This window comes from Xenopus laevis, chromosome 2L (assembly GCF_017654675.1).
Source record: "Xenopus laevis strain J_2021 chromosome 2L, Xenopus_laevis_v10.1, whole genome shotgun sequence".
Lineage (NCBI taxonomy): Eukaryota > Metazoa > Chordata > Amphibia > Anura > Pipidae > Xenopus > Xenopus laevis.
In genome coordinates this window covers 181,290,839-181,309,408 of record NC_054373.1, presented here as the reverse complement: position 1 = coordinate 181,309,408, position 18,570 = coordinate 181,290,839, and the positions used below count along the sequence as shown (strand labels likewise).

General features: G+C 40.9%; 1 protein-coding gene across 6 annotated transcripts in view; it reads right to left on the bottom strand.

Moving 5' to 3' along the window:
- The window catches only part of LOC108705781 (cGMP-dependent 3',5'-cyclic phosphodiesterase-like), a 296,620-nt gene that overhangs the window by 146,149 nt on the left and 131,901 nt on the right, over positions 1-18,570 (bottom strand). The window contains exon 1 of one of the 6 annotated variants that reach the window (XM_041582775.1): positions 16,671-17,606. The exons of the other annotated variants lie outside the window; for them this stretch is intronic. Coding sequence (XP_041438709.1) covers positions 16,671-16,700 — 30 coding nt within the window. The 5' untranslated portion in view covers positions 16,701-17,606. Of the gene's footprint in view, positions 1-16,670; positions 17,607-18,570 lie in introns of those variants that run through there. 6 annotated transcript variants of the gene reach the window in all.

Sequence of the window (18,570 nt, the reverse complement as noted above, 5' to 3'; positions counted from 1 at the left end):
ATAATACGAGATTCATTATGTGCTTTATATTATATTGGTAAATATTGTAATATCTTTACCCACCGTATTGTTCTATACATACTCCGGAAAGAGGGGCTAAAAAATATAGCAGGCCGGGAGATATGAATACGATAACACTATCAAACCCTGTATGGTGTTTAGGTATATAACTAAGGCCAGAAGATGTATGGAGCAATTAATTGGGTATTTAAGGAATGGACTGTGGAAAAGCCACACCTCCTCTGATGAAGCGCCCAATGGCGCGAAACGTGTCAGGAGGGAGTGGCTGACATAAGTAGGGATGCACCGAATCCACTATTTTGGATTCGGCCGAACTCCGAAACCTTCGTAAAGGATTCGGCCGAACCGAATCCGAATCCTAATTTGCATTTGCAAATTAGGGGTGGGATGGGGAAAACATTTTTTATTTCTTTGTTTTGTGACAAAAAGTCATGCGATTTCCCTCCCTGCCCCTAATTTGCATATGCAAATTAGGATTCAGTTCGGCTGGGCAAAAGGATTCTGTATTCAGTGCATCCCTAGACAAAAGGTATGCAGACAGGGGGTAGACACAGCCATGTGGTGTAGTATGCTATGAAATTGTTTATTGATATATTTGTTCATACAATGTGGTGAATTTGGACAATTAAATGCTTTGATTTATTATTTTATTATTATTCTTTTCTTTGAGTATATAAATCCATGAACCTATGCACAGTACTCACCAACTGACATCAATTAACCCATACAAACAATTGATTCATACATAATATAGGGGTGCCTGTATGTTTAAACACTACACTGCCAGGGACTACTGTCAGGGGCTATTTGTATCTTGGGATGGGCCAAGCAACTCCCAGCTCCCTTCAAAGCCACAAGGAAGGTCAGATGCTGATGAGATGCTGTGGAACAAATAACAGAGTGCTTTCCTTGCAGGGAGCAAGTGATATGAATTATGAGCCGGGCGATGGAAAATGGGGCAGCTCTATGGCAGTTTCTATTATACGAGCAATCGGTGGGATCAGACAGGGGAGGGGGTGTTTTTATTAGTTTCTATCACTCAGGCCCGGCTGCTGCTCTGTGAGTGCGGGAAATTGAATTTTTTAGGTTGGTTATTTATGGGCTTTATAATGAAAAAAATATATATATCCTGTTGGCCACTAATGAAATTCAATAGTGCTGGTCATCGGAGAGTTAAATGCTCAAAATTTCAGATTTCACCGTAGACTTCTATTGGGTTTTTATGAGAAGCATCCAACTGATTTTGGTCCAATATCTCTTTAAACGAGTCCTGTATGTAAGCTGGTGTCTGACTGAGCATGCTGGGAGTTGGAGCCTAGAAGCAGCCTATCGGGAAGGAGACATATACAGCAATGGGACAGCACTCAGCAAGCATAGAATATCCCACAGGAAGGAGATGCCATACTTATCCTCAATGAAATATAGGCAACAGCCATGCTCTGGGCAGCATAACCCACTGTGTGCCTCTCCTGCGGATAATAAGCAGCTCCTTCCTCATACCAACCTTATCAGCCCGGGGGTAATTGTTAGAGTCAAGGGTGTGAGAGCTTTGCCTGATATTTCCTTATCTGAGTGACACATCTGAGCTGCACGTGGCTGGGACACAATTGTGCTGTGTATGTGATACTGTATAACAAGTCCTCCTCTTCCTCTGATAAGAGCATGGAGCTGATATATAGACTCATGTCCCTGTGTATGAACAGCACCTCACAACCACACAACTGCGACCCCAGGAAGGTTCTGCTTTGTTCTCAGCGCAGATCCAAGTCACTCATTAGGCAAAACATTATTTGCAACCTCAGCAAACAGATGGTGAATATTTAAATGAATGTTGAGTATCTTCTGATGCCCGGCCTGTGCCCAGAGGAACCGTCGCTGGTGTGGAGCAAAGGATAAATCAACCCTGAAACCATCATGGGGCAGAATATTTCAATGCATTACCATGTCAAATGTCACATATAAGTTCACTGTACAAACATATATTATATATAGATACTCCAATGAGATCCGCACTCTCAGGACTTTTTAAATTAAAAAATGTTTTATTTCAAAGATTCAGACTGACGATTCGGCCTGATCCCAAGTCTTTCTCAAAGTGGGAGAAAAGGCCTGGGATCAGGCCGAAATGTCAGTCTGAAGCTTATATATATAAAGGCTTGAGCACACACTTAAATAAACTTGTACCTGGGTGCAAAATAGAGAGATTTATATAGTAATAGAATGCTGATGCACACCAGGATTTTTCTTTAAAATTTGTTTACTTTATTTAATCGACGTTTCGGTCCACGTCTGGGATAAAGGTGTCTCTCTCTCTCTCTCTCTCTCGAGCAGGTATACAGACTTGGGGGCTAATCTGCCCCTCGGCTCATCAGAAGCAGAATAAATAAGGATTGAACTTTAAATATCTTGCCCTATTCTTTCTATCCAATTCTTTTAATATCAAAAATCATTATATGAGGGATATAACGGGGAGGATAACCCCCTAATGTTACTGTGCCTTGGACAAACGAGATAAGAGAGAGATCACACCCAGAGGAACACACAATTTATCCTTATAATACACAAAAGCCATGAATATCTTATAAATGCTGACTAGTGATGTCATCAGTTATAAACGGTGAGTAGTGATGTCATTTTTGTCACATGACTCACTAAAACTTGTGTATTATAATAAATAAAGTACCCCTTGTTGTAAAATATGAGGATATTAGAAGTAACCTCGGACTTCCATGACCTGTATAAAAACACTCAGCCTTCGGCCTCATGCTTTTATATAGTCATGAAACTCCTCGGTAACTTATGATATCCTTATATTTTATAATAGGGGGTTCTTTATTCACTATATATTTTACACTATATAATGTCTCCTGTGCCAGACACTCTCCCTGAGCATTTATTGGCAAATAAGATGTAATCCCTTCTTATAAATGGAAAATACTTCCCCTTTAATCTGAGCCTCTATCTCTAATCAGATTTGTCTGTGTGTCTCTACATAGAGGTTAATGAGATAATTCAGCAATGAGCACTTTCATATCAGGAAAACAACATTTTAATTAGCGCTGTTGCTTGTAACTGAAATTAACAACGGGCTCATAAATAACGAAAGCACATGAGCTAGGAAACTTGTTTACTACGACACTCAATATTTAAATGTATCAAAAATTTGCCAAAAATCTAAAAAAAAAAAACAGTTTTCCACAAATTATCCAAAAATGGAAATGGATTTAAAAAAATAACAAAAGATATTAAAAATACTAAATGTCTAAAAATTAGGGATCAAATCTAGGATTCGGTTTGGGATTTGGCTAAGATTGTGCCTTTTTCTGCAGGATTCCGACGAATCCAAGTGCCTTGCCAAACTGAATCTGAATACAAAAAATCATGTGACTTTTCATCACACACACAAGGAAACCAAATATTTTTTAAGCCTGCCTGCAGCAAGCAGTTCTCTTTCCCACTCCCTTCCCTAATTTATTAATACAAACTAGAGTTCAAATTTGGTTTGGTATTCGGCCACATCTTTCGGGATTCAGCTGAATCCTAAAATAGTGGATTCAGTGCATCCCTACTTAAAATGATCAAAATTCTTAAAATGAGCGAAAAATGATCAACTATTCAAAAAGTATATTATTATATGAACTACTATTTCTTTTTAAAATTAGGCAATTATCGGAACATTATCTAAAGACTAAAATTAATTTGAAACAATCAATTAAAATTAAATTAAAATAAAAAATCAAGCATATTTAAAACTGATCAAATAGCAGACAGTTTTTTAAAAAATATCCAAATATTTGTATACAGATTATCCAAAAACTCTCTAAAAATGAACCATAAATTATCCAAAATTAATAGAAAGAGCACATAATATGTATCCAAAATTCATTTCATAATTAACAAAAAATATATTAAACCGAAAAACATCTAAAAACGTGCCAAAAAACAAAAAATTTGAAAATGGCCAAAAATTCTCTAAAAATAATGGCTTTTTTCTCAAAGTTATCCAAAATTAATCTAATCTAAACACATTATCCATCAATGAACTAAAGATAATCCGAGGAAAGTTTTCCAGAATTCTAACCAGTCTAACGTAGATGAGATTAGAAACCCCCCTCATAGATTAGAGACCCTCCTCACCCACCCTCCCCACCCCCGAGTGTATCTCTGCGCAGACCCCTCCCTCAGTGCCGGTGACCCCAATTCTCAGCCCCAGAGTCAAGGTTACGTCCTGTTGATGTTCCATTGTTTAACAGCACAAACACGTTGATATGGAAATCAGCCATCGCTGCGAGGATTTCCCGTTGTCCAGAACAGTGAAATGAGGGGTTGTTCACCTTTGAAATAACTTTTTAGTATGATGTAGAGAGGGATATCCTGAGATAATTTGCATTTGGTTTTAATTTTTTATTACTTGTGGTTTTTGACTTATTTAGCTTTTTTATTCAGCAGCTCTCCAGTTTGCAATTTCAGCCATCTGGTTGCTAGGGTCAATATTACCCTAACAACCATGCACTGATTTGAATTTTTTTTTTTAGATGGGGTCAGTTGACCCCCTTTTGAAAGCTGGAAAGGGTCAGAAGAAGAAGGCAAATAGTTCAAAAACTATAAAAAAAAGAAAAGAAAAAATGAAGACCAATTGAAAAGTTGCTTGTCATAGTATAACATACTAACAGTTAACTTAAAGGTGAACCACCTCTTTAAATGTCCCTGTGCCTTTATTTAATGGGAGGGAAGGATGGTGGGGTTGTTTACTCGTGTGCAAGTCACTAGCCATGCTGAGCTTTCTCTGAACCCCGGCCAATGGATTCTATAATACGTGCACTAGGCCTGATTATTTTCTTGGCTCTGTTTGTTGGCTGGCATGCAAGGGCCGTGACCAATATTTCCTCTCTTGATTTCTCACCCAAGCAGCAGCCATTAAACTGATAAGAAACACGATCCGATGAGGGCTGGCCCTGCTGGGAACTACTAAGGGGTCCATAAATAAACACAGATACCAATGGGGATGCCACTTAGCTGATGCCCATGAGAGAGCCGTTACTGAAAGCAGCATCTGTTTGTGCCTTTCTGGTCTCTGCTCTGCTGCCTCTGACTTTTGAAACAAAGTAGCAGAAGCTGTGGGACTATAGATCTCACACGCACATGATATTTAAAGATCCACATTGGCAGTTTTATTGGCCTGTGTCTGGCCACCTTTACACAGAGAATCCAGCAGAATCAGTGAGGGTAAATATGCGCTATTCCTTTAATGAGACAGAGATTAAATGCATATTCATAGAGAATGCATTATAGTTTGGGGTTGGATTACTAATGTGCCCAATAGCACTTCATCCAATGAGCCGCCTACTCTGAGAGCTGGTTCTCTGACGTTGGCCACGGTTCACTCATCCAACTCCGCCATGAGCAATGGATGCGGCACATGAGCGCTCCCTGAGCAGCAAGTCTCTGGGGGAATGAGTTAATGCTATTATATGGCAATTGTCACATACAGAATAAGCAGGCCACAGACATACATATTGCTGCCCGCAGAGAGCTGCAGTTGTGCTCTGCCAGTCCGGGCAGGTTCCAGAGAAGGGCCCCACCTTGTGCTTGAACTTCCTTGTTATTTTCCTTGTTATTACAAGAGGGAAATGACTTGTCACAAGTAATGATGTGCCGGCAGCAGTTCTGCAGGTGTCAGGGCCAGTTCTTATGGAGTGTAAAGAGTTGTTAATTCATCTCTTCTCACTGGCTGGGGGAATGAGAGACAGAACTGACAATTGGTGCATTTAATCCCCTGTGTGTTGTGCTTGGGCTGGGGAGAGAGACTGGAGAGAGGGCTGGAAAGAGGGACTGGGTCGAGAGATGGGGAGCGGGACTGGAGAGAGGGCTGGAGAGAGGGACTGGGTCGAGAGCTGGGGAGCGGGACTGGAGATGGGCTGGGGAGAGGGACTGGGTCAAGGGCTGGGTAACATGCAGTCAGGGCTGCCCCACACATCAGTAGGGATGGGTGAATTTGACTCGTTTCGTCAAAAATTTCGCTGCTGGCGAAATTTCGCCAACGCCCATTAAAGTCTATGGGCCTTATAAAAATCTTGCCTGCTTTTTTTTGTCGCACGACACCATACAAGTCTAGGAGCGTCAATTCCACAGCGAAAAAATTCACCCAACCCTACACATCAGGTGGATAAGAGTATTAACACACATGGGGGAACTCAATCCCAGGGGCACCAGCAAACACTCAGCTACTTAATAAGATATGGTGTCAATACCCACAATCCCTGGCTGTGATACAAACCCTACACCTAGGGGCAGATGTATCAAGGGTCGAATATCGAGGGTTAATTAACCCTCGATATTCGACTGCCTAATTAAAATCCTTCGACTTCGAATAACGATTCAAAGGATTTTAATACATCGATCGGAAAATTGTTAGCAAGCCTATAGGGACCTTCCCCATAGGCTAACATTGGCCTCGGTAGGTGGCGAACTAGGGGGTCGAAGTTTTTTCTTAAAGAGACAGTACTTCGACTATCGAATGGTCGAATAGTCGAACGATTTTTAGTTCGAATCATTCGATTCGAAGTCGAAGGTCGAAGTAGCCCATTCGATGGTCGAAGTAGCCAAAAAAACACTTCGAAATTCGAACTATCTTTCCTCTATTCCTTCACTCGAACTTAGTTAATGGGCCCCTTAATGTCAGTACCCACAATCATTGGCTGTGATACAAACCCTACACTATATGGTGTCAGTACCCACAATCCATGGCAGCAATACATGTTGTCTACATGGTATCAGTACAATCTGTGACTGTGATACAAATCCTACACTATATGTCATTATGCCGAATTCCCAGTTGCGTTACAAGTTCTATACAGAATATGTGGTCAGAATCAAGCATTCTGCAGATGCAGTAGAAATTGTATATGGTACATAAGAATCCCTGAGTGCACTAAGAGAACTATATGGTACATGAGGCTGGATCCCTGGGAGCAGTGCAAGAACTACATGGCATTCACTTGGTACATTTTAGGGTACAAAGTCGTTTAAACGTTGGCGCTTTGCGGCCAGATACTTATTTCCATTAGGGCTCTTACTCACTGGCGTTCTGACCTGCGCTCCCCTGCGTTCCGTTTTTTGGCGTTCAGCCACAGGGGAGCGCAGGAATAGATGCAAGTCATTATTTCAAATGGGGCTGTACTCACTCAGGCGCGTGTAGGCGCCGAACGCAGGTTGAGACGCAACATGCTGCATTTTTCCTGCGTTCGGCGCCTATACGCGCCTGTGTGAGTACAGCCCCATTTGAAATAATGACTTGCGTCTATTCCTGCGCTCCCCTGCTGCTGAAAGCCAAAAAACGGAACGCAGGGGAGCGCAGGTCAGAACGCCAGTGAGTAAGAGCCCTTACTGGAGAGAAAGCCGTGTTTGATTGCTCTACTCAGGGGATACAATGTCGCACAGTAACAGTTTAGCAATGAAGATATTGAAAGTGATGGAGAGGAGAAAGAATTGATCCGCTTGATAAAGCTCAGGGTAATATCACCTTTACACTATCCCTGTCGTTACTTCTCATTGCTAAAGTGCTGCCCTGCAACATCCCGACTGGCTAACTCAGCACTGTGCTTTTTCCTGGATTACTCAGGAGACAGAAATAAAAGTAAATGTGATTGCTAATCAATACCCCACAGCTATACTGCGCTCTAGGGACAGTACTATACACAATGAGATGCGACTGAAAAACACACGCTTGCCATTTCTCTAATGATCAGTGATTTCCGAGGAAACAGGGAAATACAGTATATGTTCATTTGAAATTGATTATATAAACTCCTCATGCTGCATGCCTGATTCACTTACACATATACTGCATGCCTGATTCACTTACACGTATGCTGCATGCCTGATTCACTTACATGCATGCTGCATGGCTGATTCACTTACATATATGCTGCATGGCTGATTCACTTACACGTATGGTGCATGGCTGATTCATTTACACGTATGCTGCATGGCTGATTCACTTACACGTATGCTGCATGGCTGATTCATTTACACGTATGCTGCATGGCTGATTCGCTTACAAGTATGCTGCTTGGCTGATTCTCTTACACGTATGCTATGCTGCATGGCTGATTCACTTACATATATGCTTCATGGCTGATTCACTTACACGTATGCTGCATGGCTGATTCACTTACACATATGCTGCATGGCTGATTCACTTACATATATGCTGCATGGCTGATTCACTTACATATATGCTGCATGGCTGATTCACTTACACATATGCTGCATGGCTGATTCATTTACACGTATGCTGCATGGCTGATACACTTACACGTATGCTGAATGATACACTTACACGTATGCTGAATGATTCACTTACACGTATGCTGCATGGCTGATTCACTTACATATATGCTGCATGGCTGATTCACTTACACATATGCTGCATGGCTGATTCACTTACATATATGCTGCATGGCTGATTCACTTACACATATGCTGCATGGCTGATTCATTTACACGTATGCTGCATGGCTGATACACTTACACGTATGCTGAATGATACACTTACACGTATGCTGAATGATTCACTTACACGTATGCTGCATGGCTGATTTATTTACATACAAGGGAAAGTTGTGCTCACCACTATTTTTTAAAACCATTAGGCGGGGGTGCAACAAGGCTGTGACCACAAAATACATATAGTCAAATACAAGATTCCTCTGCACTCAACTCATTATCAATATACAGTATTAAAGACAGAGACATTTTGTGGCCAGCTTAAATATATTGTAATATATGGACAAACAATCCCTGTTTTGTTTAAAGGGTAAGGCATTTTTCAGTACCAGTAGCACAAAATGTCTCTGTCTTAAATATATTGATAATGGGTTGAGTGCAGAGGAATCTTGTATTTGTCTATATGATTTATTTGCATGTATGCTGCATGGCTGATTCACTGACACGTCTGCTGCATGGCTAATTTACTTGCACGTATGCTGCATGGCTGATTCAATGACACGTCTGCTGCATACCTGATTTATTTACATGAATGCTGAATGTCTCATTAGCAGCCTCGATGTTTCAGTGTAGTTTCAGACAAAAGGAAAAGGGCTTTAAGTTTAGGGAAGAAACTCTTTATTTTGTCCAACCAGATATTTTGTACATTTTTGGGTGGATTTGAGAAATCCTTACAATGGTCAGCTTTAGCAGCTACAGATTGTGGGTAATAATTGTGGATCAGCAATATGACAAATATGGTCACAGTAAGCAGAACTTAGATGATCCGTATGGTTAAATCCAATAGCCAGAGGAGCCTGGATATGTCGACACAATAATAAGGATTACCTGCCGCTGCTTTCTCTCTTTGGAACATTATAATGTGTCCTTCCTGCATGCAGAAATCACAAAGGAAGTGCTAATTCCTCTTTCCCATTTATTTGCCTTGATCACTATCCTAGGCTGAGAGGATTAGTTCAGCCTGATACAAAAGGCTTATTCTTTCCCAAAAATATGATTCACCCTCTGCCCAGTTCTTTCCTGCAGCTCCTAAGGCCTGATTATGTATTGTAGGGAATGATATAAATAAGCACGTTGCAGAATACAATGTGTTTGTTCGGAAAAAACTTTTAGCCTCACGGCTGCTTCATTTAGAGGTTTTTGCCGATGAAACACATTTTGTTCTCCAGCTTGCTTATTTATATCATTCCCTACAATACATAATCAGGCTTTACTATCCCTCCATGGTGTAAACAGAAGCATATCTTTTTTTTAGTTTTTATGTTTTTTATTATAAAGAAAGTTAGAAAGAAAGTTTGCCAGGAAGGAAGCAAACATTGTTACACACAAGGATCAGCAACAAGAGACAATAATAATTTCACTTTAATAAAAGAAGAGAAAGGAAAAGAGGGAGGGGGAGAAACTGGGATTGAGGAGAATGGGAAGGAAAAGACAGAGGGGAGAGAAAAAGGAAAGAGTGTACAAAAGACGAGGTAAGAAGAGAGATAAAGATGTACAGAGAGAATAAAGAGAAGGAAGTAGTGATGGGCGAATTTATTCGGCAGGCGAAAATTCACTGAGAGTTCCCGCGATTCGCAAAACCACCGCGAAAATTCGCAAATTTTTCCCCGTTTCAGGTATTTCGCTGGAAATTCGCACATTTTTCTGCCAAATGCCCCAAATTCGCAAATCACTAGAAGGAAGGGAAAAGGTAGTGTAGAAAATAGCATGAAATGAGGGGCAGAGAACAAGAAAGAGGCAGGGTGAGACTTAAATACAAAGTGATGTATCTATTATAGATTGCAAATTGTATAAAGCGCTAAAAATGTTGATCAGTGATACGAAACGCGTCAGGATGCTGATGATTTTAACACATTGAAATAAACTTCAACATTTTATTCCTACGAGCGGTGTCCGGAGTGCTTGCTGATTCTTTTCTGCACTACAGAGTAAGACTTAATGCCCCCATACACGGGCTGATAAATGCCACCGACAGACCGAGATGGCCTTATTGGCCTGTGTGTGGAGTCATCCGACGGGCTTCCCCGATCGATATCTGGCCGACGTCCGTCAGGTTAAAAAATCCCGTCAGATCGTGACCACCCGTATTGGATCCATTATGATCCGATCGTTGGGCCCTAGGGCCCACAGTTGGATCAGCCCAATATCCCCACTACAATGTGGGCATATCAGGGAGAGATCTGCTCATTTAGCAACATCACAATCAAATGAGCGGATCTCTACGTCTATGGCCACATTTAGATGAAAATTGAAAAAATGTCGAGAAAAGAGAAGGGAACGGAGAGGATGTAAAAACATAGTTGAGTGTGAGGGAAAAGCAAAGGACTTGGAGAAGAGTGTGGGGGGGGGGGTTAATGCTAAAAAAGATGATATATGTATTATATCTATTCCTAGCAAGGTTGTACCCCCCCTCCCCATTAGCAGAGACTAAGTGATTACTGTATGTTGATCTCAGTCATTTCCAGCTCAGAGCCCAACAAGCACAAGGTTTATTCTGTATTTATCGTTCCTTCTGCTCCACTGAGCACCCCCATTCCTGTGCCCCCCACCTGTGACAGCTGTCAGTATCAGTGCATTATCATTGTACCATAGAAGCCTCTTAGCCACACTCACTGCTGTTTGCTTACAACTACGAAAGACCTTTAATTGTTCCATAAAAACCTTCCTATGGCCCTTATCTCACTATTATATGTCTAACAGGCTGTCTGTATAATGGCACCGTACTACTTGCGGCATAGTAATTACACACACACACAGTCACACACATACACACACAGGGACTAATGATGGGCGAATTTATTCGGCAGGCATGGATTTGCGGCAAATTTCTGTATTCTGCCTTACGCAAATGTTTTCTCTAAACTGCTGCAAAAATTCGCTGATGAAAAAATTGCCACAACAAAAAGAATTGCTGTGCGTCAAAATAATTTTGACGCCCATCGACTTCAATGCGTTTCATGAATTTCTCACAGTTTGGAAAATTTTTGAGCAAAGCGAAATAGGACAGATTTGTCGATCACTATCAGTGACACACACAGTCACACACACAGTGCACTCCCATTGTGTATGATTTTACAAACACATTTATTCCAAAATAAATATATTGCAATTACAATGTAGCACTATAAGGCTTGCTAATCAGAAAGTCTGTTTATTGTATTCCCAAGTAACCAAAGAGTTAATTATTAACCAAATATATCTGAATCCACTTAAAATGTCTGATTCTGGGGAGGAATTCCCTGTTGCACTTTCAGGGCAGGGGCACATGGGCAGATTCGGGATATTTAGTCGCCTGGCGACTAATTGCCTCTTCCCCGAACTGCCTTCCCCCTGCCTTCCGCCTGCTATAATGAGAAAATGCCAGCACAATGGCACTCGCGGCACCTCGATTTTCGAAGTTGTCCGAAGTTGCCTCACGAGGAATCGAAGCAATGTGAGTGCATTGCCATAGTCAATTTTTAATTTCAGCAGGGGGAAGGCAGCGGCACACGGGCAGATTCGGGGAGATTTCGTCGTCTGGCTATTAATTGCCTCTTCTTCGGGGGGACAATCTCCCCGAAGAAGAGGCGATTAATAGTCAGGCGACTAAATCTCCCCGAATCTGCCCGTGTGCCGCTGCCCTCAACGTTAATTAAATTACCAGCACACTGGGCACAGCTATTAGTTCAGATTTCAATTTAATGGGGAAATGTTTGTGCAGATTGCTGCATTTATAAATTATTTACATTGCATTTTATTTAAACAAGAAGTAGGGACTTCTGAACCTTCGTACTGTGCCAGGCAACTCATGCACAGATCCTATCTGATCCCCATTGTAATCAGCAGTCCTGTCCTGCTTTATGGCAGCTGAGATTCTAGCTATCTGTATAACAGAACATTCTGTCCCAGTGGCTGCACAGATCCTATCTGATCCCCATTGTAAGCAGCAGTCCTGTCCTGCTTTATGGCAGCTGAGATTTTAACTTGGAATGGTATGAGGAGTGGATACAGTCAGTGACAGAAAACTCCCGAACAAAAAAGAGACAAAGTTTCTTGTTCTATCAGACAGAGTTTAGTTGATGTCAGTAAGTTTGCTTTGCTGGAGATGAGAGCTGGTGATTTAGAGGCGAATGGCAGATGCATTGTGTGGCTCACTGTCAGTTCTCATAATATCGATAATAACAGGTAAGTAGCCGCTATTGTAAATAATCCAGGGCACAATTGCACTGCCAGCCTGAATGATATTTCCAGCAAATCAAAGGCCTGTAGCCCCCATTCCAGAGAGTGAAAGTGCTGCTCTGTAGGACAGCCTATTAAGTAGATTGCGTTCTATAGGGGCAATCAGCTCTCAAGGGCCCAATCTCAAGAAGGCTCATCAGCACAAGGCAATTGGAACAATAAGCTCACAGTTGGTTGAGCTGTTACTGAAGGATTCTGGGACAGGTGGGAGGAGTCAGTATATTCTATACAGAATCCATACAAGGTGCAGCTCTGAATAAAGCATCTTCTGATCATCAAGCACTAACATTTATTGTTGTATAGTAAAAAATATATAACTGTGAGCAACTAATATACATTAGCAGTGACATCAGTATTTGTTAATATCATTTCTGCTTTATCTGCAACCCTGACTCACAAGGCCTACTTGTTCTCACAGCTACAAACTAATTACAACATTTTGCAGAATGGAAGCTGTGTAGCAGAAGCCAGTTCTCCTCTATTCAAGACTTCAGTTCCCACATATGCATTGTGTGTTTCTTTGCAGGTCTGAAACTAATGTACAACCTTAAAAATATAGGATGATTGTATATTTATGCACAATGAACTGCATGGTTGCTAGGGCCAGTGCAACAAGTAAGCAGAACATTCATTCCTAAACAGCAGAGCTGCAGAAGAACAAATAAAAATAATTGAACATCCCCACTCAGCACTATGTTGCATTGCTGGAGATCAGAGAGATCAGAGCCGGCAGGTGGCATTATATACATGGGCAGTGGTGGTGGCACAGCCATGGTGGGCCCCAGGCACCCACATCCAAAGGTGCCTAGTAGTAGAAATGAGAATAGCACTCAACAGTAAACATCCAAGTCTCACCATGACTCCTCCAATTACAGTAGGAGAAACAACAGCTTATCTGCAAGCAGCTCCATTGTGAAGTGCTGGCTCTTTCTAAAAGTGCAGGATCAGGCACAGTGACCTGACCATTTGTTGGTTCTGGAATAAAAATTTTAAGGTAGAATTTATTATTTAATTAATTATATCCCCTATAGGATCTGCAAATTCAACCAGTAGCAACAGCCTCATGAGTAACACAGCAACCTTTCTCTTACACATGAATCAGCCCTTGAGATCTCTGGATGATACAATCAAATATATGTTCCCCTGTGTACCTCCTGTATTAGTCCAGACAGGTTGCACAAGGGACAGAAAGCACCAGATCAGTTTATTGGATCAATACTAAAGTTTGTTGAACACAAAATGCCCATCACAGATACCAACACGTGATGCAAAGAAGTTTCCACACTCTGTGTCCACAAGACAAAAAGGCCCAATGCAGCCCCATTAAATATCTCCTCCCATCTTATTATAACCAACTACACAGTAATTATAACATGACATTTCTCTGAATTTTAAATTGCTGCCTCATTTCTACCCAAGAGTCTCAGAAGAAGAAAGTGTGCTAAATGTGGGCAGGAGGGTTTGGGGGTACAGGGAGGCAAATGCTGATGCGCTCAAGCTTCTACCAGCCACATTCAATTAAATATTATGTACAGATGGAACGAAATATATCTAGCAAGGAAATGTTAATGTTCTAATGCAACAAGGCAGAACAAAACAAGCTAGAAGTGATACCATTTTTCTATGCACTTACAGTGAAGGTTTCAGATAATGCTTCAGTGGTACTAATTCTGATACAATGATTTTAATAGTGATACAATGTTTCTAAATGTTTCTATACACAGTTACAGTGAAGGATTCCGATAATATTCCAGTGGTTCTAATACTGATAGAATGATTGTAATAGTAATAGAATGACTCTTATAGTGATACAATGTTTCTGTGCCCAGTTACAGTGACAGATTCAGATATTGATCCAGTCTAATAGTGTTTCTAATAGTGATAAAATGATTGTGATAGTGATACAATGTTTCTATACACAGTTACAGTGAAGGATTCAGATAATATTTCAGTGGTTCTAATACTGATACAATGATTGTAATATAGTGAATAAAGTACCCCCTCTTGTAAAATATAAGGATATTATAAGTTACCGAGGAGTTTCATGACCATATAAAAGTACGAGGCCGAAGGCCGAGTGTTTTTATACAGGTCATGGAACTCCGAGGTAACTTCTAATATCCTCATATTTTACAAGAGGGGGTACTTTATTTATTATAATACACACGTTTTGGTGAGTCATGTGACAGAAATGACATCAGAACTCGCCGTTTATAACTGATGACATCAGAACTCACCGTTTATAAGGATATCATTTACAAGATATTCATGGCTTTTGTGTATTATAGTAATATAATGATTCTAATAGTGATCAAATGCTTCTATACACTGTTACAGTGAAGGCTTCAGATATTGATCTAGTGGTACTAATAGTGACACAATGTTTCCACATTTTTCTATACACAGTTACAGGGAAGGGTTCAGAGTCAAATAGACTCGTATATTTTCCCTTCTTGTATAATTCTGGTCTCCAAAACCCTTGTTTCCATCCAAAACAAAATAATCATTCTGGATTGAGGGAAGGATTCAGATAATGATCCACTGGTTCTAATAGTGATACAATGTTTCTAATAACGATACAATGATTCTAATAGCGATACAATGATTCTAATAGTAAACCACTGATTCCAATAGTGATACAATGCTTCTAAATGTTTCCATACACAGTTACGGTGAAGGATTCCGATAATGATCCAGTGGTACTTATACTGATACAATGATTCTAATAGTGATACAATAATTCTAATAGTGATACAATGTTTCTGTGCACCGTTACAGTGATGGATTCAGATATTTATCCAGTGGTTCTAATAGTGATACAATGTTTCTAATAGTGATGCAATGATTCTAATAGTGACACAATGTTTCTATTAGTGATACAGTGATCCTAATAGTGATACAATTTTTCTAAATGTTTTTATACACAGCTACGGTGAAGGATTCGGATAATGATCCAGTGGTTCTAATAGTGATACAATGTTTGTAATAGTGATACAATGCTTCTGTGCACAATTATTGAGAAAGAGTCGGATAATGACACAATGTTTCTATGAGAGTTGGAGCGAAAGAATAGGATATGAGCCTGGGCTTGTTGGTGATTACACGCCCATGTACAATAACAGATGCATAATAAAGATTAACATATCATTAAATCAGCCTATTAAATTGGAATAATATTGTTCTAATCCAGACCTGGTTTGAGTAAGCATGCCTAAAGTGTCATTAATATATTTCGGAGATCAGAGGCAAAGTTGGGACAGTGGCCTGAGCAAAATATTGTAGTTTCATATTTATTTCCTCTAGAAAATCATCAAAAAAAGCCGCAAAGGAAAAGTAATGGGAAGTGTTTGGCTCATGAATTATTCCCTGCCCTCAGAGCTCTCTTTTGCACCACAGATGGCAATAAGTACTGTTCATAGGATAAACATTCAGCCACAAACCCAAAAGTGTGCCATGAAGGAGAAATAAGGATACAGTCCTATAGCCGTTATTGAACGACATCTGTCTGCAGCACCCGGTGACTAAAGGAATGGTGGGAGTTTGAGACTAGTGGCCCACAGAAGCAACCTTTCTGCCCTTGCTTTATATATATCCATATCAATAGCATTAATGCAACTCCATATTTGCTGATCCCAATGTGCATTTAAATTTCCCCATGGAGCATATTGACTACTCAGCAATCTGATAAAGGGGGTTACTGGGAAATGTTACTGGGAAATGTAGTTTAACCATAGCTGACAATCCCAAGTCTCTTCCCCTCAGCTCACAGTTACAAGTGACGGCACAGGTGAAACATGTTTACAGTTCCGACACACAGCTTTCAATGAAGAGGAACGTAGAATTAAGCACCAAGAACTGTGCCCGCATTCTGCACCGCCCTTTGTACCTCCGTGCAATACAGAAGAAGAGTAGCCGGCACTTACCTGCAGCTCCATCCCCTCTAATTTCAGCATCCCAGACAGGCATCAGAGAAAAGCTCCTTCCATGGCTGCGTCTGACTTCAACTGTCAGTGGTGGCTGAGCAGCGCAGAGTTCCAAGCGGGGAAATGAAAGGTGAGGCAGAGAAGTTGGGATTAGTCTGTGGCTTCCTCTGGAGAAGAACAGGAAACAGCAGGGCTGCTTGGAGCAGAAATCCTCTGTATCTGTACAGTCCCATATGATCCAATACTGGCCCCACTGCAGGCACTCTGCTAGGGGTTAGTTAACCCTTCCTTCTAGAACACGTCTCACACATCCATGCAAGCGAGCAACCTAATATTAATCCAAAATTGCAGGGCACATAACCATGTGGCACCAGGATGTAATGAAAACAGAAAAAGTTCCCATGAAGCAGATCATGGACCTGCACCTTCAATATTCCCGTGAAACATAATCTCAGTGTTTATCTAATCAAACCATCAAGTACAACCCCCTCCACTGTCTGGCCCGACTCCATGCATTTTGTATTTGTCTTTCCAACACGTTCCAACTTGCACAGTTGCACAGACTCATTCACTTATAGGAACCTCCTGACTTACTTCTCACTTATTCACCCACGACTGACTCTTGAAGTGCAGAATTCCCATATTCCAATGCAGACGAACACTTACGCAGTGTGAGTGTTTCTTCCTATTATTATTCCCATGTTATTGGTTCTGGGGAGGTAGCAGCACCCATCCAGGTAGACTATATAGGTGTGGATCCTTATGTTGCTTCCCTGGTAAGCAGTGAAATACAGCAGATAAAATGCATGGGGGTGTAACGCTGCTACTTCTCCCAACCCAAATGACTAATAAGGATATTTATAAAGTACTGAAGCGACATATAGAAACCCCGTTGCGTGGGGAGAGGCTGCAGCAAATCTTTGTTTTCTTGCAAAAGACTCAATCCCATCGTCTGTTCTCCACTCCCCACTGTAACTCATTAGGCCATCAGCCAGAAAGCTGCCACTTAATAACACTGCGATTAATTAGCTCCACCACTCTCATGAACAGATTTTATATATTAATATTTATCGCTTTAGGATTCTTAGTAAACAACAGGTGGGATGGAGAAACAATCCAAATGGAAGGTGCCAAGGTATTTATATGATGTGCTCCCAGACCCATGGTGATAAGGGAGGGCATTGAGGTGGTGCCAACCAATTGATAGGAATTGGGCAGATGGGTTAGGGGTTATTATTCTAATGGTGGCGGGTGCATCCATGAAATCACACTGAAGATGTAAATCCTAATCTTCACATATAAACCCACTCATGAGCTTGTGGCTCAGCAGATAATTGGTCTAAAGAAATGGTTTCATTTCATCATAACCTCCTTCCTTCCCGTCTCTGCCCAGGACATTACAAAATGAGGTTCCTGGCGTTCACTGCTTTATGGAAAAGATTGTGTAACCCTTGCACTGGCTATTCACTGCTTCATAGCAGATTTACTGCTGTATGGCACCTCTGTATGGCACCTCTGTATAGCACCCACAGGTCTTACCCTTAAAGAGGGGAGCTCCAACAGTATTAACTCTTGGCCTCTCCCACATCCTAAAAAGAGCTTTTACTAGGCAGTCCCTGTTTGCTCTTTTATTACATTAGCCCATTAGTATTGCGCCAAAGGAACTTAAAATACCCAGAATTGAACTTATTCCGAAATAGTCAAAATATAAAAGCAAAATTTTTTCACCAATGTCGCATATATTTTGAATATTTAAAAAAAAAAAACACAGTGCAGCAAAAACACTTCTACTGGGTTGATTTTGAAACACAATCCTGTTTATAAACACAAAGTGGAAATGTTTTTCTGCTGCTGAAAACCATTATTATTACATTGGAAATTGTGAATTCAGAAAAATGGA